General features: G+C 40.2%; 4 protein-coding genes across 4 annotated transcripts in view; 1 reads left to right on the forward strand and 3 right to left on the reverse strand.

The window, feature by feature from the left end:
* Positions 1-7341: 7341 nt before the first annotated feature.
* Positions 7342-9254, forward strand: nr0b2a (nuclear receptor subfamily 0, group B, member 2a). The gene is made up of 2 exons (XM_014032846.1): positions 7342-8642; positions 8728-9254. Exons 1-2 carry the CDS (start codon positions 8108-8110, stop codon positions 8967-8969), a joined length of 777 nt encoding a protein of 258 aa, XP_013888300.1. The 5' UTR covers positions 7342-8107; the 3' UTR covers positions 8970-9254.
* A 1042-nt stretch (positions 9255-10296) lies between these two features.
* On the reverse strand, positions 10297-16161 carry kdf1a (keratinocyte differentiation factor 1a). Its single transcript, XM_014032845.1, has 4 exons — positions 15641-16161; positions 13019-14052; positions 12566-12640; positions 10297-10995 (listed from the first exon to the last, which is right to left on the reverse strand). The coding sequence occupies exons 2-4, from the start codon at positions 14031-14033 to the stop codon at positions 10919-10921; spliced, it is 1167 nt and encodes a 388-aa protein (XP_013888299.1). The 5' UTR covers positions 14034-14052; positions 15641-16161; the 3' UTR covers positions 10297-10918.
* A 1421-nt stretch (positions 16162-17582) lies between these two features.
* On the reverse strand, positions 17583-19247 carry tpbg1a (trophoblast glycoprotein 1a). Its single transcript, XM_014032847.1, has one exon. The coding sequence runs from the start codon at positions 19153-19155 to the stop codon at positions 18133-18135; it is 1023 nt and encodes a 340-aa protein (XP_013888301.1). The 5' UTR covers positions 19156-19247; the 3' UTR covers positions 17583-18132.
* Positions 19248-20791: 1544 nt separating this feature from the next.
* LOC106535772 (transmembrane protein 222) overlaps positions 20792-22538 on the reverse strand; it is a 4951-nt gene continuing 3204 nt past the window's right edge. The window contains exon 6 of the mRNA XM_014032848.1: positions 20792-22251. Within this exon, the coding sequence (XP_013888302.1) occupies positions 22164-22251 (88 nt within the window). The 3' untranslated portion in view covers positions 20792-22163. The remainder of the gene's footprint in view (positions 22252-22538) is intronic.

Consider the following 22538-nt stretch of genomic DNA (forward strand, 5'->3'; position numbering starts at 1 on the left):
ATATTACACAGAATTTTGTTTGTATGGAATGAATAAAGTTTGAAAATCAAATCAAAAACAGTCAACTTGTGATCCGTGAGGTTGAGAAAAACATTTTTCACACAACTGTGTGTGACTTCATTCCTGAAAAATAATCTATAATGAACATTTTTTTATTTACCTTAATATTTTTAGCATAAATGATGATCCTGCATAGCACAGCAGGTAAGATATTAACTGTTCATAACCTATCTTCACTTGCTGTGATAAATGGTTGTTTATGGTGCATATTTACTGATGACCTGGTTCCTGACCTGTAATAAGTCGGTGAAAGTTCAAACTAATCCAACACAATCTTTTTTAGAAGTAAACAACTGGATTCAGTTCAACGGATTTAAAATTTTTTAGAATAAGTCATTGCTCTTTGTGTCGATGACCGTGTTAGAACAGCCAGGCAGGCATGAGCCGTGTTGGCGGCACGACTAAAGTCTGGAGTCATGCTCTACATACGATGGTCATCACGCACACACAGCTGGCAACCGTGTTGAGTTCACTGACCCAGTGGGAAAACAGTAATAAGAGGAAGGAAAGTCAACAGGAGTTAGTTCTCAGGACAGCAAACTGAGATTTTAAGGGGAAGGTGTGTGAGATTTTGTGGATAACTCTACTTAAAATGATGCAATTCTATAAAAAGTCACACTGAGTGTACTGGACATCAGAGGAAAAATATGGATGTTGTTTGCGTCGGCCATTATGTCATGTGTAATCTGACTTTTTGGCTCGCTTCATCTTCAAATCAATGGAAGTTGTTCCACTAATAGAATGAAGGACGTTTTATTTTTACTGTCCTGGCAGAGATAAGTGTCTGTCCTCCGTGCCCGTCTCTGCCTGCTCCTTACCTCTATAAACGCGGGCCTTATCTCAGCCGTTTACAACTGTCACCATGCTTCATGAAGCCTGAGGGCTGCTCAGTGTATTGTTCTACCAAAGCACCTCATTTTCTTTCATAAAACCTTTTATCATGTTTCAATTCTGGGGGGGATTTATCCTCTTTGGGTAAAAATAATGTGCATAAATATTAATTAATATGTATTCCTTGAAAAAATGCACATCGCCCACCACCTTTCATGCCAGAGTTTTAAAATATCCTTTTTTCTTATCGGTCAAATCTTTCAATTCACTTCAGTTTATTTATAGAGCGCCAAATCACAACAATTGTCTCAGGGCACTGTACACACACACACACACACACAAAAAATAAATCTAAAGAAGCCAGCAGACTGCTCTGAATCTTCGCTTCATCAAAGTCTCCCATCCTGAGCAGCACATTGGCAACAGTGGAGAGGAAAAACTCCCCCTTGACAGGAAGAAACCTCCAGCAGAACCAGGCTCAGGACAGGCGGCCATCTTGAAACGTTCAGTGAAAATAGGAGAGCTGTTAGCTCTCTGAGTGTGTGTTGAGATGACTCAGCCACTATCACACCGAATTTCAGGTTATTATCTATAAAACTGACTGAGTTATTGTTGTGTTTGCTAAGCAGGGGCGCCACCAAAGAGGAGCAAGGGGGGGCAATGGTCACCCATAAAAACATGGTGGTCCCTCCTTGGACAGTTTTTTGTTCGTCACAAGCTTTGGCTTGTTGTGTATTTTTGAGCTCCCCTATCTAGAATGACTAGAACCATATAAACATGAAAACAAACATTTCTGAGCAATTAGGAGCTGAAAAACAACAAAAAATTTGGATTATGTATCGGGGGGCTGAGACAGAGTGGTTTGGGGAGTCTTCCTGTAACCGGTGGGTTGCTGGTTCAAGTCGTTGTTTCCTTTGGCAAGCATTTCACCTGCRTTACCTGCTGGTGGTCAGAAGGCCGGGCGGTGCTGGTGTATGGCAGCCTCGCTGTCAGTCTGCCCTGGGGAAGCTGAATGCGTATGAACGGGTGGAGGACTGTAGCACTTTGGAGTCTTTGAACGGTTTACCAGTTTAGGGCCGTTTACCATTTAGGCCTACCAAAATTACCAGTGGAGGGGAATGGATCAGCTAACAGCAGAACTACAGTAATGTTTCATTTAGTGGATTAGCTTCTCTTTTGTCTGACTTTAATAACCATTAGCAGWCCAATTATTTTCTGCTAAATAAGGTTTTACCGACGTTAAGTCTGCTAACAGCTAACAAACTAACTTCAACAGGTTTGWGTCAGTCTCACCAATTTTCAGCTCAAAAGACATGAAGACATGTTTCCTAGTAAGTAATAGGAACAGTTTAAAAAAAGCAGACCTACTACTTAATGTATGTTTATCAGAAGGTGATTTTATTAACCGGTGTTGCTTTATTTGTTAAATAACTACATGGTAACAACAAAACAAATCTCTGAAAATTATTTTCTGGTTTTAGTTTTTGGTGCCTCTAGGATATTCAGTGCACCCGCCACACGACTCCCCCATAAAATGTCTACTGTTGCTAAGACTGATTGGATGTAGCAGCTGAAAAATCTGGTCCAGTGGTTGATGGGAAATTTTGCGTTTGTGTCAGCCATTTGGAAATAAAAAGAAACGACGTGATGTTTTCCAGGTGATTCTTTCAAGGAGTGACTAAAGAGCGTGATGAAGCAGAACAAACAGTCGGTGACTGGTGCTGCCAGTCCTGTCTGCCGTTTATAATCTCTTTATTGCAGTTTTACACTCTGTGACTGACCTTGACTCCGCTGCTCAACGGCTGACATCGCCTCCTGAAACTTCCCCAGTGACACTTTAAAGCCTCTTGGCCAGCGTCCTGTCGAATCACAGCAGCGTCCGGTGCTCTGCGCGGGGAATGTGGTAAAACCCTCTTTTACTGTCTGGAATTCATGGCGCTAAATGTCTGAGCCAAAGCTGCTCAAATATTTTATTGTTTTGTTTATTTGTGACGGTAATAAAGTCATTTGCTTATCTGTCTCAAACGTCGGTGCCAGGCACGGGGGAGATAAAGGAGGATGATGGTGGACAACACAGGACAGTCTGTTACTGACACAGTGACTTGGATGTTTCTTGACTTTGTTGGTCAAAATAAATCAATAAACCGTACAAAGTCTGTTTGGGCAGAGATTGTTTTTTGTTCAGAATTATATCTGATTTTAACCTATTGTCTTATGATGAAGAGCAAGTTAAAACCGTTTTGCTCAACCTTGACAATGAAGTATGGCACAATCTAGTTTAGTAAATTTATGCATTTTCATTTAAAAACAAAAATACGTACAACAAATAATACAAATCACAAATAAAATCAAAGGTAGCAGAAAAAATAAAAAATTCTCATTAACATCTGTCCCTTTTTTCCCCAAAAATAAAACAAATTCAAACAATTATAATCTTCAAATAACAAAACATAAAAAACTTCAACTCCTCCTCGAACAACAGTTCTTATAAATGCATATTATACAAATCCACATTCAAACTTTTATCACTGTCTTAAATTTATTGAGCCAGCTGTTTTATAATCACTTTCCAGATTAATCCACAGTTTAATTCCTTGTACTGAAGTACATCTGTCCATCAAATTAGTTCAAATGTTAGGCTTTACAAACATCTCTAGTCCCTTTAGATTGTAATTATTTTCTCTCTTAACAAAATTTAATTGGATATTTAAAGGTAATACATTTTTCTGAGCCTTACACATAATGTGCAAAATATTATAATCAACCAATTCATAAAATTTCAATAATTTCAACTGATAAAATAATACTTTTGATGAGTGATAGTAATGTTTTCTGGTGATAATTCTGACGGCTCTTTTCTGTAAAATAAAGATGGGATTTGTAATTGTTTTACACGTTTTACCACAGACTTCAATACAGTAAATCAAGCGTGGAACAATTATTGCATTATATAACACAAACAGTGCTTTATTATTAAGTCCTTTACGTTGTAAAACACCGCAATGGATTTGGTTATTTTTGTTTTTAAATGATTTATGTGGGATTTCCATGTWAGCTTTTCATCAATACTGACACCCAAAAACTTCACCTCACTGACTCTATAAATCTCAAAACCATCAACTCTGAAAGGAACATCAACAGTTCTCTTTATCATGTAATATAATTAGTTTTATCCAAGTTTAATGACAATCTATTAAGTTTAAACCAGGTTTGTATCAAAACACATTTCAGCAACCCTGACAAATTAACCAAATAACTTACATACAAAATAAATAACTTTGGTCCAAGTACAGAACCCAGTGGAACTCCACATGTGATATTATTGAGTTCAGATCTTACATCATTTAGCTGTACAAACTGTTTCCTATTTTTCAAATAGCTAGATACCCACTGTAGTGCTGGACCATTTGTTCAAACTAAACTAAACATTTTCAAATCTATGTTTTGATACTGAAATCATCCTGATAAGAGTGGGAAAACACCAAGTGCAGAACAATTGTTGCATCATAAACAAAGCTTTGTCATTAAATAAGTCCCTTACTTTGAACAGTACTGCAATTGATTTGGATGTTTTTGTTCTTAGTCTCACACAGTGTTGTGAGATCTGCCATGTGGAGCCAGTTGATTTGACTTTGAGTAAATTCAACACTTGATGAGTTCAAACTTTGTAACTAGGTGTTGTTTTTTTGAGTAAAGAAGTAAAACTATAATTTTTAGCTTTAAAATGTAACAAAATAAAATGAAAAGTAGCTGTTTAAAAAAATAATTGGTAAAATCACAAATCCTCAAACAAAAAACTGCTAAGTAAATGAACTTAGTTACTATAAACCTCTCGACCTACAAAAAAAAAAGTCCTCCAATGCTGTCAAATCAAGCCCCAAACAGTTTTGTGATGATGGAAGTCAACATTAGACAGGATCTGATAAATGTGACGTAACTAATCCTGTTTTGTGGKTCTGTGATGTGATCGTTGGGTGAAACTCTCAGAAACAGCAGCTGATGATGTCATTCTGTTTCCTCCTGGATTTTGGTTTCCAGCTGTGACCAAATGCTCCATGATACAAAAAACAAAAAACAAAACAAAAAAAAAACAAAAACACATTTGTCAGATGAACAAAGCTTTGTATCCAAACAGTTGTGTCAAAGATGTTAACAGAAATCACTCGTTACCGCCAATCAGACAGATTGTGATATTTGAAAGTGTCGTTTTGTGGGTGAAGGCTCAGACAATGAAACAATGATAACATGAAGAGTYTAACAGTTTTACAGTAAACTTATCATTTTTAATCATGACACAATTTTTAATTTGAGCACATCTACCATGTTTTCAAAAATTTAARGTGTAAGTTTGGAAATTCAGTTTTCATTCATGAATGAAACATTTTAAAACATTAAAAAAGAAAGCATAAAACAAACTGTGCTACAAACAGAACGTTAAATTGCATTTTATTGTATTTCCATTGAAGAGAAATACTTGCACTCAAATAGTCTTGTCAGTCAAGTGTCTAAATGTATTTATTCGTTTTGATTTTTCCTTATAGTTGAACTTGAAAAAAAAAACATTTTATACCTTGTATTATGATTTTGTGAGAAAGTCGTATTTTTATTATTTCAAAATCCCACCAATAAAATCAAAAATATGTCATCAACAGAGGGTGCTGCTTGTCTTTTTTCAGCTTGATTTTGCCCACTTTTTTTCATCAACATCCAGCTGAGAACTAAAAAAAAAAAACCTCACAAATATAAAACAATAAATAAATTGTGCTTATGAGGCTTTCCGAAAATTATATTCTTCTGATCTGAGGCTGAAGTTAATTTCTAAAAGCAATTTATTTCTTTGTATTTGTTTGTGCAAATGTGTATTCATCTGTTCACAAAAGTGTTGGTGACTCGGTTGAAAAACATTTGAGCTCTGATCATTACATACAACCAAACTAAATTAAAGCTTATTTTGTGTTTAAATTGAATTTTTAACTCAATTTTCTGTCAATAATCCCCACAAATTTCTTATTTCTGGTTCATAAATAAAAATCTCAACTAATAATAAAGGAATCCCCATTACATTTCAGCACCTGTCAGAAATAATTCACATCATCTGAGTCTTTTTTTTCCCTTGATGCTGACTAGCTGTGACCATTATCTTCTGGCTTGAATTCACGTTAACGTTATCACTACACAAAAGCATCCAAGTGAAATCCAGGAATTTAAAGTGCCCGTGACATCAAATTTTTGTAATAAACATGAATGCATTTTTGGAAAGATAACATCGATAAAATATTATTAAAAAAAAGATTTCACGCCGTTGAAATGAACAGTTGTTGAGATATTTGCATTTGAAGAAACAGGAAGTGATGTCAAAGAGGAATGTCTGCATGTGANACACAAAAGCATCCAAGTGAAATCCAGGAATTTAAAGTGCCCGTGACATCAAATTTTTGCAATAAACATGAATGTATTTTTGGAAAGATAACATTGATAAAATATTGTAAAAAAAGATTTCACGCCGTTGAAATGAACAGTTGTTGAGATATTTGCATTTGAAGAAACAGGAAGTGATGTCAAAGAGGAATGTCTGCATGTGAACAGAGCAGTGCCACCATGGCTAACAACAGACTGTAGAGAATAATCTGAGGTTTCATTAAATTAGTTTAATCACTATAATAGAGAGATGAGGAAAAGGTCATAGTTTAATAAAACAGTTTTTTTCAAAGAGTTCCCCTTTGATGTCACTTCCTATTTCATTTAGCCAAGGCAAGTTCAAAAGAAAATATGGCGATTATGTGCCATAATGGGTAAAATCTTGTGTATTATGCCAAGTATAAATATATTTTCTTTGACTTTTTGTATTTCATGGATATGCATGTCACAGGCACTTTAAAGTTGTTTTCAGCAATTTACTGACATTTATGTTTTTGATCTGTGGGAGGAAAACCGGAGTGCCCAGAGAAAACCCATGCATGCATGGAGAGAATATGCAAACTCAAACCAGAAAGGTCCCTGGTTGGGATTCCATTTGTACTCAAATATTAAATTTTCAACCGTAAAGTCACAATTATAGGGTTGAGTAATATTGGCATAAACATTTATCATGAATAATTGTGGTATTTAGTCAATAACGATTAATATGAGCATTAATAGATGACGATTGTACTTGTACGTGCCCAACATTGTGGCCTTAGTCCACATTTTCTGTCTTTCTTCYTACTTTGGTTTTTTCCGGTGTTTCAGGTGTTTCACCACCTTTCACCATTGGGCTCACATGCACGCCTGTGTGTCACACATAGAAATGTGTGAATCACATAGAAAAATTGTAGTAATTGTAAAATGGCAAATAAGAGTTGTTGACTGTTTGACGACTGTTTGAACACAACATGATTTTGCCCAAGCCTACTGACCAGTCCTCACCTCAAAACCCAATATGTCTGCCTCATGCATGAAAAGTCACGTTAGCTAAATTTATTTTCACTTAGGTCAGTTTAAATCTCAGTGATTCAGTCATACACCGTATTGTTCCACGGTTGTTGGTGAACTTATTGCTACAGTGTTTGGAATCAGAGAAATCCTTTATCAGCTTGTGCTGCTTTTGGTTATTAACTTGGCCACTGAACACAACTGTTAACAAGTCCTTCTAGTTAATGACGCAACTAGAYCAAAAAATGATGTCATTCCCAGATTCAACTTCGTTTTCGAGGRAGATGGACAGCAGAAAACCCCAAACTGAGCTCATTGAAATGTGCTTCGTGTTTGTAAAAATTCAAACAAAGCTCTAATATCCCTTGAATCCAACAGATTGGAAGGATTTATTTGAATGAATTTGACGTGAGGGTCAATGGCCTCCTTTGCGCTCTAGCCTATTTCCAGCTCTACAGGTGTGAGCTGGCGGGTGCACTGACACAGTGAGGGGCTGATTACCTCTGCAGTCCTTGGTAGCTTGGTACCGCCTGGGTTAATGACACCGGCTCCGAGATAAAAAAGCCGATCCCTCTTGATAGTCGTGCGTTACTCCAGCAGCTACTCCTCATTGAGAAAAGCTTATCTGCTTCCCAGGGTTATTCCAGCAGTCACCTGGCAGAGCACATGGTTGTTTTTCACATAGGGTGTATTGACATTTCAAGGTCCACGAAGAAGGGAGGGTTGGCCTTATAAATACGAGAGGGCGACTAAGAGCGAGCAGCGGCGCTCACGAGAACACACCTGAAGAGCATCGACTTTAAAGATGGACCATGGATGTCAGTGRACGACCTACAGCGACAGGCTTCTGAACCCTATCCTCTACAACATCCTGAGTCACATGGACAACAGCAGACCAAGTCCGGACACCTTCAGCCACAGCTCGCTTCCWCACAGGTGCAACTGCGAGATGAGACGGAGAGTGTGCTTGAAAAAGCCAACTGTGGTGGGCAAAGACGCCACGGCAGTTCTGGTGAAAACCGTCCACTTCATGAAGAACCTTCCGGCTTTTAACCAGCTGCCGCCGAGCGACCAGTTGGCGCTTCTCGAGAGCTGCTGGGCGCCTCTTTTCATCCTGGGTTTGGCCCAGGAGCACGTGGACTTCGAGGTGACGGACGTCCCCACCGACAGCATGCTGAAGAAGATCCTCCTGAACCACCAGGAGAGCCGCGAGCTGGAGACGGAGCAGCCCACCATGGCCGGGGTCAGCAAGCTCAAGTCCTGTCTCAAAAAGTTCTGGAGTCTGGATCTGAGTCCAAAGGAGTACGCGTACCTGAAAGGGACCACGATTTTCAACCCGGGTAAATATCAGTTGGATTGATGTTGAAAGACACCTCGATGTTTGAAATGCAACAAACTAAATCTTTTTTTTGTTGTCATCAACAGATGTACAGTCTTTAAAGGTGGGCCCGTTTGTGGAAGGCCTGCAGCAGGAAGCTCAGCACGCCCTGAGCGAGGTGGTCCAGCTGCTTCACCCCGGACACCAGGAGCGCTTTGCTCGAATCCTCCTCACAGCCTCCATGCTTCAGGGCATCACGCCCAGCCTCATCACCGAATTGTTCTTCCGGCCCGTGATAGGCCAGGCTAACCTGCTGGAGCTGCTGGTCGACATGCTCTTCCACAGATAGGAGGGACGGTCCTCACGGTGAACTGATGACCCCACCAATAACGGGGTGTGGGTTTGCTTACATTTCCATTGAATTCCTCCGCTGAAAAAGATTTGGCAGATTGTGCTTCTCTGTTGATATACTTGATCCAGGGTCGAAAGTGTCCTCTCTCTCTCTCTCTCTCTCTCACATTGTTGTTGTAAATAAGTGTTCTTTGCATTTGCAGAAATTTTCAATAAAATATATTTTTGTACACAAATGTAATAAAGTTCAGCTGGAGTCTGTTCAACCATTCCGGTGACCAAATCCAAGTAATAATCCATCATAATGTTGTGCTCAGTTGATTCTTTTCGACACAACTCTGAAGGGTTAAATGTTTTATTGTTTTCTCTGGTGCTACGTCGCCCTCTAAAGGCAACTAGGGCAAAGTCTTAAACCACGTTTTTTCCTTCACAAAATCACATTTTCTAACCCATAAAGTAAAAAAATAAAAAAAATAAAGTATGGCATAATAATCAAAGCAATCTACATTTTTATTTTTGAACTAGACTTCGGGGTCATCCTGCCATGTGGTATGTTAGTTGTGAAACTCTGTCTTTACATGACGACTCGTACAGGTAAAACAGGAATGTGCTGGTGGGGGCAGTGAGCCAGAGGAAACGGGGTTACGTACAGAAACAGACACAAAGAAAGTCAAAAAAAGCAGCCGACATCGGGCTCAGAAGGCCTTAAAAATATAACCTGCTGATTGTTGTGTGGCTTTAAGTAGGCATCCACCTTCAATCGAAACCAAAACGGCTAAAAGTTTAGTATTTTTAAGAAGTTGTGCTGGATTTCACAACACTGACACTTAAAATAAGATCGCAGCCAAAAATGACCAAGTTTACGATCCTCACGTTATTTCAGGAAACAGCTGAAGCAACAGGTTTTATCTCAGAAAAGAAGAAAAACTCAGAAACCGAGGAGTAAAGTTTATATAAATACACAATAAATAGATTCATTCTTCTTGTTTGAATGACTGTAATCAGGACGAACTCCTGAAATCAGCCTGGTTATCTGCGCRGCGTCTTCCTTTAGCAATAAATGACAAAGACAAACCCTGGGATTTTATTTCCTTTCTGTCAGAACCAGCCAAACAAGTTCCTCCTTTTGCTGAGGGCGGAAAATGCTTGCCTGCTACAACGCTGACCTGAGGGAGATGAGCCTGACAACAATCCCAGATTAAAAAAAAGTAAGCTAAGGAGAGAAAACTTTGACAATGACTTGTTGATGTAGAGGTGGAAAAGTTTAACAAAAAAAAAATCGGCTTCTTTTGGGAGTGATCTCTACAAGAGGAAACAGAAAAATCTAGTTTTTGTTGTTGTCTCTTTATTAAAACCATATGAAAAGCTTAAACAAGCAATGATATTTTTATTTTAAAATAAGACTTAATGCACYTTATAAAAACAAAAAATTTAACCAAATGGCACAAAGTAACAATGACTTGGGAGTATTTACATTAAAAATATGGCTTATACATGTAACAATACCATTTTCAGTTGAGTAATTAAAAAAAATACATGTCAGCAGACTAAAGAAATGGTAGAAGACAATAGGCTCTCACATAAAGAACACAACTTGTAAAAACAGAAACAAAGACAAGAATGAGGACGGTTATGTCCTGCCATCAGCCTTGATCCTTTCTGACTGCTCAGTTTGCTTTCAGAGAAGTCATCCCTCTCTCTAAAACTTAAACACTGTATACAAGTTTATAAAAACTTATAACCCCGCCGTAGGGTTAAAAAAAAAAGTTTCCTCTGTTGGTCATAAAACAAACAAAAAAACAAAACAAAAAAAGAACAAAGTGACCATTAAAAGGAGAACTGTAACCATCCAAGGAAAGGTGCTCCGCTCAGTAACAGCATAAAAGACAACAGAGGAGTAACATCGTCTGTTTGGCTACATGATTTATCTTTTTCTAATCTCCCCCTTTAAATAAGCAGAGGAGCACCTGAGGAGTGCGTTCCGGTGTCGTGAAGGTAGGGCGAGTAGGCTGTGGAGGAATACGCTGATAAAAAAAAAAAAAAGAAAAAGAAAGAAAAAAAATCAATTATTGAGATTTAATAACTAAATGAAAAAGAACAAAACATTTCAAGGTGAGACAAGTTGTTGCTGTGGAAATTCTGAATGGACTGAAGGGGCACGCAGGCCAGAAGTCGGCCCACCCCCCGTTAAGCCTTTGTGCTGACGAGGTGGGTGGTAACGGAGACTGAACGGTCGGGGTGTGAAAAGATTTAAAAACCTAAARCATAAACAGATTCATAATGGACGCACGTCAATTTCTCATCCAGTTACSAACATTTGGTTGAGGAGAGGAAGATTGACAGCACCGACGCCTCACAGCAAGAACATCCTGGGRTCTCCTCTTCTCACAGACAAAATAAAGCACATTAGGCTGCCTTCAAGCCCAGGCATCCCTGGCAAAACAGATCTGTGTTCTAAAGGGATTAGCCTGGTTAAATAAAGGTTAATAATAACTAAACTGGGATAATCCATGTTTTGAAAATGATATGAAGGGAAACATTCATCACACGGTGAATGCACAGATGAGTTCTGCTCCACACCTCTCTCGCTTCATTGACCTTTTCACAGTTACTAATGTGTGTGTAAAAATCAGCCACCACGCCCCACAATACATTCTAGTCTACTGACATTTATATGCAAAGGTAGTTATAAATTAGTTTTATTGGTGATTTATGTTATGATAGCTGAGTGTCCTCAATGTGCAATGTTTCCAGATGTCAGAATGACTGTAGCAGAAACATGGGCCGATATGAACTGTAACTCAACTAAGAAGGTGTGAATATACACAGTCTACAATGCATCTATGTGGGACACTGTTGGCTCGATTAGCGATTTATGAATGGCTAACCTTGTTTTCTGAAAGGGCCAAATGAAACYTGGCAGACAATGCTTCATTTCAATCGAGTTTGAACGTCACAATCATGGGACTCGATGTGAAAGTTGTAGAAACACAATGTGCTGTACCTTCATTCAAAGACGCGTAACAGGACACTCTTCAGCAGCCTCTTTGCAAGAGAGCAAGTTAGGGGAGAAAAAGGGGCCCGTTCGCCTCGTGATCCGATCCTTCTGGAACTCAAGGCGTTTGCTAAAATTACATAATAATTCGGGAGACGGTACGAGGCTCGGATTTAACGGGACTCGATCTGCTGCTTTCGCAGGTGGTGTAGCGTGACGGCTGAGCCAGAGGGGGGACAAAGAACCAAAACAGGCATTAGGTGGCAAAGGAGGGGACTGGAACAAGTGACGAGACGGAGCGGAAACACAGAGCTATCTTACGGTTTATAAAGAGAGGCATGTTACTGGAAAGTAAAGAGAAGGTGAGAAGAAGCCTGCAGCTGCAGTGGGCACAATAGATGGCAGAGTCGAAGCCCCCGCACTGACTCACACACCAGGGTGGTAATTATACCTCAGTGACTACGACAGTTAAAGACTGTGGTATCTAACGAACAATTTCATATCATGATATCCTAACCTTCCTCACCAGTAAGGGAAAAAAAGAGACACACAAAAGGGTCTTTTACACCTGTCATGGAAAATCCCCCACATGTACTCACCTCTCCCGCTGTACTGCCGCATTTTTCGTGCCAGCTCATCTGATGGCGTCTGCTCGGATACTTTCACCTCTGGATCTGCAAGAGTTCAACGTGAAACTTAATGAGCTGAAGCAGACAGGGCGGCTGGCTGTTAAAGGGCTCCTACGTAAAGAATAACCRGGTCATCTGCTTTTGCAATGTTTTAGTCTGCGTGTACTTGTGTCAGCTTGCCTCAGATTAAGAGATTGTTAATAGGCCATTGCCTGGAAAAAGCTTGGTGCATTAGGGCTTACAGCTCGGAGCCTAACAATAGGAGCAACGTTCCTACAGACATGATGAGTCATCGTGGGGAAGACCGGTCCGATTTTTGTTATATTTAGCATTCTGCAGCCAGATGAAAGTAGAAATGTCGACCTAATTGCATCACAAATACCTCCACCTCACCACTCATCAACCAAAAACCAAGCGTCTTACATTCACTGCTGCAGGTCATGGTCTCGTTGCCGCTGTCGGGGAGCGTCCCGTCGCTCCTGCCGTTGGGACGGTGTCCCGTCGACTGGTGGCTGGCCTTCTTCTTGGCCTTCCGCGTGCTGATGCGGATGACCCCGTGCACCAGCTTGCACTCGGCCTCCTGCTCCTCCAGGTTGTAGTTCTGGGCGATGCTGTAGATGAGCTCGCTGATCTCGTTGGTCTTGCGGGAGAAGGACGAGTCGGACGTGCACTTGGCCAGCTCCTCGATCTGGTGAAGGGCGTAGAGCTCCAGCAGCTTCTTGGTTATCAGCGAGTCCACGTCTGTGCTGTCGCATGGGTCGTCCACGTCGTAGTAGTCGTTGGACAACAGGCTGGTGTTGCTGACCGGTCGCTGGCTTTCCCCCTTGACGGGCGCGCGGCTCCGTTTGGGGTCATTGACGGAGTATTTTACGATCTCCCCTCTGAAACGCACGTCCTGGTAACGGAAGCTTTCATTCGAGGGTAACTTGGGAGTCTTTGTGGGCTTGTTGGACTCCAGAGGGATGCCACAGGTTGGGTTGCTCATAGCCGTGCCATTAGGGGGGTCGCTGCCTGATTTGGGCGGGTGGTCCGTGGAGCTCTCGTTAACGGGGAGACAAGGTTCTCGGCTGCCATAAAACCCACAGGTCAGTAAACAGCAGAGAAGAGCCTTGCAGCTACTCCATCCCATCGAGGCACAGGAGCCACATGTGTCTCTGCTGGTCGGCGTGCTGTCTGCTGACCCTGGGATAAATCCTATAGTCTCTGAGCTCCTGGCCGTACCGTTGCGCGGGTGTCCTTTGCTGTGGCCATATTTGTTTTCTGCATACCTGGGATGTACATTGATATGCTCCACGTGATGATTCTTATACGAGTCTTGCTTGGCCGTGCTCTCCCGGTATATAGTTCGGTTTTGCCGGTACTTGTCCGTGTTGGAGCGGTAGGTGTGCGGTTTGTGGTGGTGGGACGTCTGGGGAGTCCCCGTGCTTTGGCCAGGCATGGCTCAAAATACCTGGAACCTGGGGTGGAAAAAGAAGTGTTTACAGGATGATAAAAAAGCTCTTGTTTCAGGGTTCCTACAAATATCATATTTTAAAATTTCACACTTTAAGACTCAAAAGATGGGAGAAAAAATGAAGTTTTTAAAGGAACATTTTTCTGCTGTGTTTGCACCTTTTTCTTTACTTGCAAACTGAGTTCTTGGTGAAAAACAAACACAGAAACAACCTTGTGGTTTGCAAAAAAGCTCTCCAAGGTGGAAAATTTTCAAAACTCAGATCTATGAAAACTGGAAATACAGAGCTMTTTTAGAAACCACGATGATCCTGTTCCCCACACGCCCACCATCACTTTGTGACCTAAAAACRAGAACAACACTGAACTTGTTTTTACTTTTTTCCCCCCACCATTTGTCTCACTTTAAACTGATCTGTTGCCAATAAAATTTAGCTTTACTGAAAGAAAACTGTAAACAMGACCAAAAACAAAAACTACTGTTTAACTGAAATATGTACTTTGGCTTGTTTTATTTTTTTATATTTGTGGACAGTCTCATGACCTAGCAACACGACAGGCATTTCTGCCAAAATAGAAAAGATAATTAATTAATAAATAAATAAATAAATAAATCAGGTCTAAGTACAAATATTTTCTAAAAATGTATATAACAGGGATATATTTTGACATTCACAGTCAACATTATTTTAATGAAATCTTTTCATATAAGTGCTAAATCGTTGCAACAAAAAGCCCCATCATTATATCAATAAATTAACTTAAAATTGAAAGTTTTTTATAGTGTTAATAATTATTTTTCTAACACTGCACTGTTTGTTTGTATTTGACCTGATTGTCCTTTATTTTTCCATTTTCTGCTCAGTTTATTGTGTTAAATTGTAATGGTTGTGTTGTGAAATCTGCCTTGCTATGCTTGTTTTTGAATCTTTAATGGTTTTTTTATTTGCATGCACACAATGAGACTTAAAAATAAGCAACTTTTTAACATTTTTCTAATAAATACATAGTCTGTGTCACAGGGTTCCAGTCTTTGTTAAAACTATAAATTTTACAAAAATATGTTTCTGTTTAAAGTAAAAAAAAATAAATCATTGTATACAATTGGGATGGGTTATCTTTAGACTGACAAGTTAACTACAATATATTCATTGATCAAGGATTTGTACAAATTATTTATTTAAGTTACTATAGTTTGTAAAGTGTTTCTCATAAGTTGGCACAGACTGAYGATGCACAACATGGGAGTTTCCATCTTTCAGTTTCACATAAAAACAAAGTGAAAAATACAAGTTTGAGAAGTTTCCATTCAACATAATCTGATTTTTACATTTTAGAAAAGTTTTTTAAGTGGGTAAACCTCTGTAAATACAAATGTTTTCCGCGTGTAAACACTTAAAACTGTGGTTTTGTCGAATCAACCTGCATTTAGAAACAGCCTCCAGTACCTGAGTGTAAAACCGACTGCACTGAGTCCTGCTTATTAGTTGTTTAACACTAATTTAATGAACAGGTGTGCAGTTAATCCCATTCATTGTGTAACTGCGCTTCTTCTTTTTTTTTTTTTTTTTTACTTGCAAATCGTCCACTTACCGCATAAGAAGAAACAGTCGTGGTTGTTTTGTGTCCTTGATAACTTCAAACCGCGGAAGTCTCACAGACAACAACTCCTCGCTGCTCCGCGCTTCAAACCGAAGAAGAAGAAAAAAAACCTGACGGATGTCGAAACCCCACACAAACTTCCAGGTGTGTTTCCCCCCCGCTTTTCTTTTTATCCACCGAACAAGAAACTCTGAAAACCTAAAGTCCGGAGCCGCGACCGAACGACCCAACCCCTCATTCGTGTCTTATTTAGTTAGAAAACCTAAACAAAACAGKCTCTCTCTCTCTTCCCCCAATGTTTGGCTATTACCTGCGGCTACAGCTAATCCCAGATCCCACCCACAGGTGAGCTATGACGTCACTCAGCCGAGCATGAACTCAAGAGAAACTGTAACAATTTAATTTATATTCGTCTTTAGCCTTGTTGCTTGTTAGTTTCTGATGAAACATTGCCGACTCGGTCCATATTAACGAATGCGCTTTAGCTAATTAGCTGAAAGCACGAGCTGTGAGCAGTCCACGCATGCGCAGTGCGGGGCGCAGCTGCACAACCAGCAGGTGTGTTTTTCCAAAAAAGGATTTTTCATTTTGCCCCTTTTTCCTGGCAGCCCCACACTTAATCAGACCCTGAACAGAAACATCAGGAGCACCTCACTTAAAAAAAACAACATCAGTAGCCACAATAAGAGAGCACAGAACCAGACTATTAAATAAATAGACAAATGATTTATTTAGTATGACTTTAAATTTATATATTTAAAAAAACTGACATTATGAACACTTTAAAATACAATAAAGACAATTTCAATGTGATGTTTTAAATATTGCACACTAAAAACCAAACAAAGTCATGTAAAATCAAATAGGAAACACAATAAATTAGAACGGCCCAATATAATTGTAAAAAACATACTCTGCATGAATCAAACTATATAAAAAAACAATTTTAGATAATGTGTTTATAGCGATCCCTTAAAGTTTTGTTGGTTCTAGATCTAATATAAGCGTATTTAATATTTATAAAGAGCTTTTCTAAAACTGAGTAAGTATTTAACTTTATAATCTCTAAGCATCTACATTGTAGTTAATATTTCTAGCAGCATCTCTTGATATTTACTGTCATGGGCTACAGCTAAATCTAAGACGGGCTCTCTAAACCATTTTAATAAAAATTACTGCAAGTAGTTTTATAAACGAATAATAGTTTTACATTGTTTCAATGTAAGATAATAAAAAAAACTGCCTTAAAATTCAGAGTTGAAAATCTAATTCATATCTTTGGGAGTGGGGTTCTATGGAGGAGTTGTAAATATCTTACCTGTTGTAGATGGGTGTTTGAGTGGCCTCAGTCTGGAGGACCGAAGTTAAAATCGGAGCCGATTGTTTAGCTAATATTCAAAGCCAATACAAAGTTAACTGCTGCCATCTTAAAACAACTCAGCAAGTTTTAAAGCTGAACGTGCAACAAACTCCTATTTTAAACCTTTACGTTTGTAGTATATTTGCATGAAATTGTTATTTACAAAAGAGTTTTGTGGTTTTAAAATTATCAGCTGTAGCTCTTCCTGTGCAGCCTCGGGTCTCATCAGAAAAAATCATACTTTTTTTTCAGGATTAACCATGCAATGCATAACTGAAAACATCATAAGTGTCTATAYATTGATGTTCACATAAATCACTATGAATGTTTTTAAACTAGAGTTATAAGACAACAGCAGTCCACTTTGGTCTTGCTTGGACTTGGGTTTTAGCTCGTCAATATTGTAAGAAATTAAACACTAATTTCTCTAAAGTGAGGTAAATCAAAGAGCCATCTACAGCAGTGAATATTTGAATTGTTTATAACCTTTCCCTGAAAACACTTGATATTATCTTGATCTTTTTAAGGCTGTAATGTATAAACCTCTGTGTTAATTTGATTAGATCGGTTGTGATGACTGATTGATCTACTCTGATTGTTTGAACTCAATTTAATCTTCATTAAAACGTTAAGCTGTGTTAAGTTGATTTAGATTAGTTGACTGATTGAACTGTTTAGGGTAAATGATTGAATCTGCACGTGCTTTTACTTAATTAAAAACCTTTGAAAAATGGTCTCAAATCCAGTGAAAATGATGCGTTGGATAAACAGTATGGAGGAATGGAGAATTGGAGAATGAAAAATTGATGCAGACATTTAAACCTACCCACCAGCTTAACTCATTGCCAAAGTTAGGCTACTACTTCAGTAGGACATGACATTTTTTTAAGTTAAAAACATTTTAGTTAAGTATTTCCTTTCATCACAACTTTACAAAAAATCTTGTCAAACAGACAAACAATACCATGCTGATACCAAAAAAAAATCACACAAAAACAGTTCACAGATCATGTTCCAGTGCCTGAACAACAGAAAGGCACTTTTAAGGAGATATTTAAAGGTAACTGCATTATATTTATAGGAAAACACACTTACCTCATATTTTACACTCAATAACCAGGAGTTAACARGGGGGCGGGGAAGTCAGCACCTGTTTGGTTTGTGTTTCTGTGGGCTCTTGAACAATACAGGTGTCATTTGGCAACTGCTGTGACCGAGCCGGTCCTTTGTGCCTTTGCGGCCTGCCAGTCTCTGTTGTGATGCGCCCCAAGCGAGGGTCCGAGTCAATCTCATACCGGTAGTGGTACCCCTCCAGGACGTCCCGGCACGCGTCTCTTGTCTCTATGATCCATTTCTTCATGCCGTTGCGATTCAGGTAGAGCACAAACAGGAAAACCATGCCCACAAAGCCCAGCACCAACCCCAGGAAGACGTAGGACGTCTGCAGGGTGAGGTCAGCCACATCAGAGAMGACCGGAGCAACACAACCAATGGCCTGGACAGTGAGTCCTTGCAGAAGGATGTTGGTTAATCCTTCTGGCGACACACATCTGATGGCGTCCACGTCCACCCTGACTCTCGACTCGTTCAGCCAAGCCACAAAATCACGGCTCTCGCAAGAGCAGGTGTACGGGTTGTGACCCAGGAGGATCCTTACGTTCCCGAGCCTCTCCAGCTCCTGCAGCGCATCAGTCCCGAATGTCCCAAAGGCATTGCGCGTCAGGTCCAGCACCTCCAGGCGATCCATGCCCGAGAAGGTCCCGCTGTACACAGCCACCAGTGAGTTGTTAGAGAGGAAGAGCTGCTGCAGGTTGGGAACGTGGGAGAACATCCCAGGGGGCAGCAGGGCCAGATGGTTTCTTGAGAGGTCGAGTCGGAGGAGCCCCCAGAGGCCGCCCCATCGCAGGGCAGTGGCGAGGTCCGTCAGGGCGGTGAAGTTGTYCAGCGAGTGGCTCAGGTTGAGCTCTTGAAGAGGACTGCCAGGGATGCTGAGGGCCTCTGGATGGATGAGGGCCAGCTGGTTTCCACTGAGGTCCAGGAAGCGCAGGTTGGTGAGGGCCGAGAAGGCGTGGGCTGCCAACTCTGTGATCCTGAGGAGACAACGAACACTGTAACACCTGACCACTCTCACTGAGTGAAAATGCATRGGATGCACGACTGTACCATTTGTTTCATCACATTAGTGTGTGACATCACCAAGCACTACATTACATCATAGGCTACTGTATTCCAAGAGTTATACATTCATGTTCTGCGTCCCTAAAATGTGTTTTAAAGAAGTTGGATGGACTTTACAAATTGAATCAAACCAAAGTTAGCACAAAAAGTAATTTGTGTTTGGTAGATTATTTCTTTGTTGAAACTGGGCAACAAGTCTTCTGTTAGAAAGCTTGTTATTTCCCTTTTAAATGGTGCCACATATGTAAGGAATATCCTTTGTGGGATCAGCATTAGAGCTTTTCTGTCAAACAGCTTATTCTGCTGTTATTGACTCGTTGGGAGCTTCTGGTGCCCCCAGGTGCTCCTAATCAGGTGTCTGCTATAAGATTTATTGCAGAGAATCATTGATAAAACAAAGAAATAATCGACCCAATACAACTTTCCTTACCTCTTGTGCTAGGTATAGTATCTCACTGTGGTGGGACTTTTGGTAACACTGCTCATGGAATTTTCGAGGAAATCTCCAAAATGTTGGGGGGGATTCTCTAAGTCCTTACTGGGCCTCAGATGTTAGTGATAAAAGAAAACCGGACCAAAATTTTCCCAGTTACAAAATCTTCAACTGAAACTCATCTGAAACTTGTCTTAATTTAGTTTCAGGAATTCTTATCCTACAGGTTGATGGGGTCGGGACCCCATTGTGGTTTGAGAAATACCAGGTTTGGATCTTGTGATGATTGTCAGTAGTCAAATGAAATTAAAGTTGCAATCTTTTGCTGGAACAGACACTAATGTGGTAGTCATAAATYAACAACAACAAAAAAGTTATAATGGTCGTTAAGGCAGAACTATTGCCTCTTGTGCGAGAAGGTCGCCGGATCGAATCCTGACCAGGAACCTTTCTGGGTAGAGTTTGCATGTTTTCTCTGTGCATCAACGGGCTTCGTCACACAGACCAAAAACATGACTGTTAGGCTGATAACTTTGTCTCTCTGTGTCCCTGTGACGGACCTGCGACCTGCCCAGTGTGTACCCTTCCCTTTGCACACTGCTGGATATGGGCACCAGTGACCCTGAAAGGAATAAGCGTGTAAAAAGATGATGGATGGTTGTTAAGACTGTGGTTGTCTTTATGCTTTTGTTTCATAGGTGTACAGAAGTTTATTCTGTATGTTGTCACTGTTATTTTATYGGTCCATTGCTGAAAAGCTTGGTAATCTTTCATATGGAGTTCTACAGGTGCCAGTATGTGAGCTTCCAGTGATTTTTTTTTCTGTGGAAGTTCAGGACATGTAGCTTAGTGTAATACCAATGAAATACTTAGGCAATTTTCTTTCATTTTCTGTCTCCAACAGCTGCAGCCTGGTGAGAAGCCACCTTAATCTGCAACTGGGTGTGTGAAGCTTCTAGTATAAGAGCATGTCGATTAATAAGAGTGGAAAATGTTTATAAATGAAGTTAATTTACCATTTCTCTTGATGTTCACGAGTTGTATGATAAAACAGTGTTAGAGCATTTTTGATAAAAGACAGGAATGATGAAAATYCATTTACAACCACCATTGTTGCAARTTGGTATTTTTTTCTTCCAATATGCATCTCAGAAACAAAAGCCACATTCACTGATAAAGCCATGAATTGTTTATTATGTATACATCAACAAAGTTAGTCGTGCTTCATATGCATAACTGAGAAACAAACGACACTGACATTCTCACCTGTTATTGCTTAAAATGATGTTAGTGATGTTCTCAGGCTCTGCAAACGAATCGGCTCCGATCTGGTGAATATTATTCCCGGTGACGACGACGGTCCTGGCGTGTCCCGGGATGTTTTGTGGCACCCTGAGCAGAGACCTGGAGACGCATTTTACTGTGTGGGTGACCGCGAAACACTCACAGCCAGGAGGACAGCCCGAACACCGGCAGGGCACGAAAACTAGGAGAACTCCCAAAAACACACCCAATGCAAAAATGCACATCCTTAACCCGAACAAACCAACTGGAAAATAATGAGCAGAGAAAATGTTTTTTTTTTTTTTGCTATCAGACAAATTTAATACAGAGAAAGTGTGAAATACTGAGAGAGCTTTCTCATCTGCTCCACTGTGGGGAATAAGGGTTCCCATAAATCGATGGTTGTTCATWTCACACAGTAACTGCTGGATTAAAAAAAAGATTCCCTTAAAGGTACAGAGGACAGGAAAGGGTTCCCACAGCGTACACCACAGACAAATAATCCTTTTTACCTATAAAACCATAGATTTAAACAAACGCACAACTATAAATAATGATCATCTCACTACATAGTTTTAAAAACAAAATGCAGTCCAGTAGTGTTGAAGTCCAGTAACGTTTCAGTTTGAGGCTGAAACAATTGGAAAGCATTCAGTTTCTGCCCAGCCATACATAATAATAATGATAATAATAAAAATGCATTTAGCTCGTTTTATTATTTTTTTTACACTGCAGAGGAAAATGGACTCACAATTTCTCACACAAAGGTATTCCCTCATTTTTTATTTGGTAGCGGCTCATCTCTAATAATTGATGAGGGCTCACCAGCATTGAGATTTTTTGCGAACCGTTTTGTGGCGATTCATCACTGAGAAAAACAGAAAAGCGTCTGGAAATACATTCATCACTGCCGTTCTGGACAAATACAGCTAATAAGCGTCACTGTGGCGGTATATCATATGGAGAGGTTTGTTATATTTAATGATAGAGCCCATCAAGTGCAGATGGATATATTGCAAACGAAGGATGTGTTGAGCTTGTGGTGTGTCTCACTGAAATAATACAACATAAATAAACGATAAAAGGAAAAAAAATGGGATGTTCCTCCTGACGTTTTTCCGTTAGATTACAAAACACACCGGACTCCTTCGTCTGGCATTTGTTGTTCTAACAAAAGTCCCGTCAAAACGCACACCATTCACGTCAGTGGTTGTGTATAAAGTGTAACCAGAAGCGGTCTCCTCGTGCCGCTCGCCGTCCTAATGAAGGTTGAGTGTCAGGATGAAGGTGGTGAGGACTCCGCAGAGCATGACGAAGGGCAGCCAGGTCTTGAGGACAGCAGCCCAGCTGCAGGGACAGAGAGAGCGGGGGTCAGAGGAAACGGCACGTACAGTACGTTCTGGGAAACCAAACACACAGAAACTGACACACACACACACACACCACGCTGTCCTCTCCGCACAGCTGGAGCAGGGAGCCCCAACGGAGAAGTGACCTCCAGCTGAGGCGGGGGCGCCGCTGTCAGTGATGAATTGCACGACGCCCCTCCTGTTTGAACGCCTCCTGTGCAGTTGGAGCGTGTGCACCAACCGTGGCAGCATTGTTCTCTATGTGGGTCAGCGGAGAATAATGGC

This window comes from Austrofundulus limnaeus, unplaced genomic scaffold (genome assembly GCF_001266775.1).
Source record: "Austrofundulus limnaeus strain Quisiro unplaced genomic scaffold, Austrofundulus_limnaeus-1.0 Scaffold1556, whole genome shotgun sequence".
Lineage (NCBI taxonomy): Eukaryota > Metazoa > Chordata > Actinopteri > Cyprinodontiformes > Rivulidae > Austrofundulus > Austrofundulus limnaeus.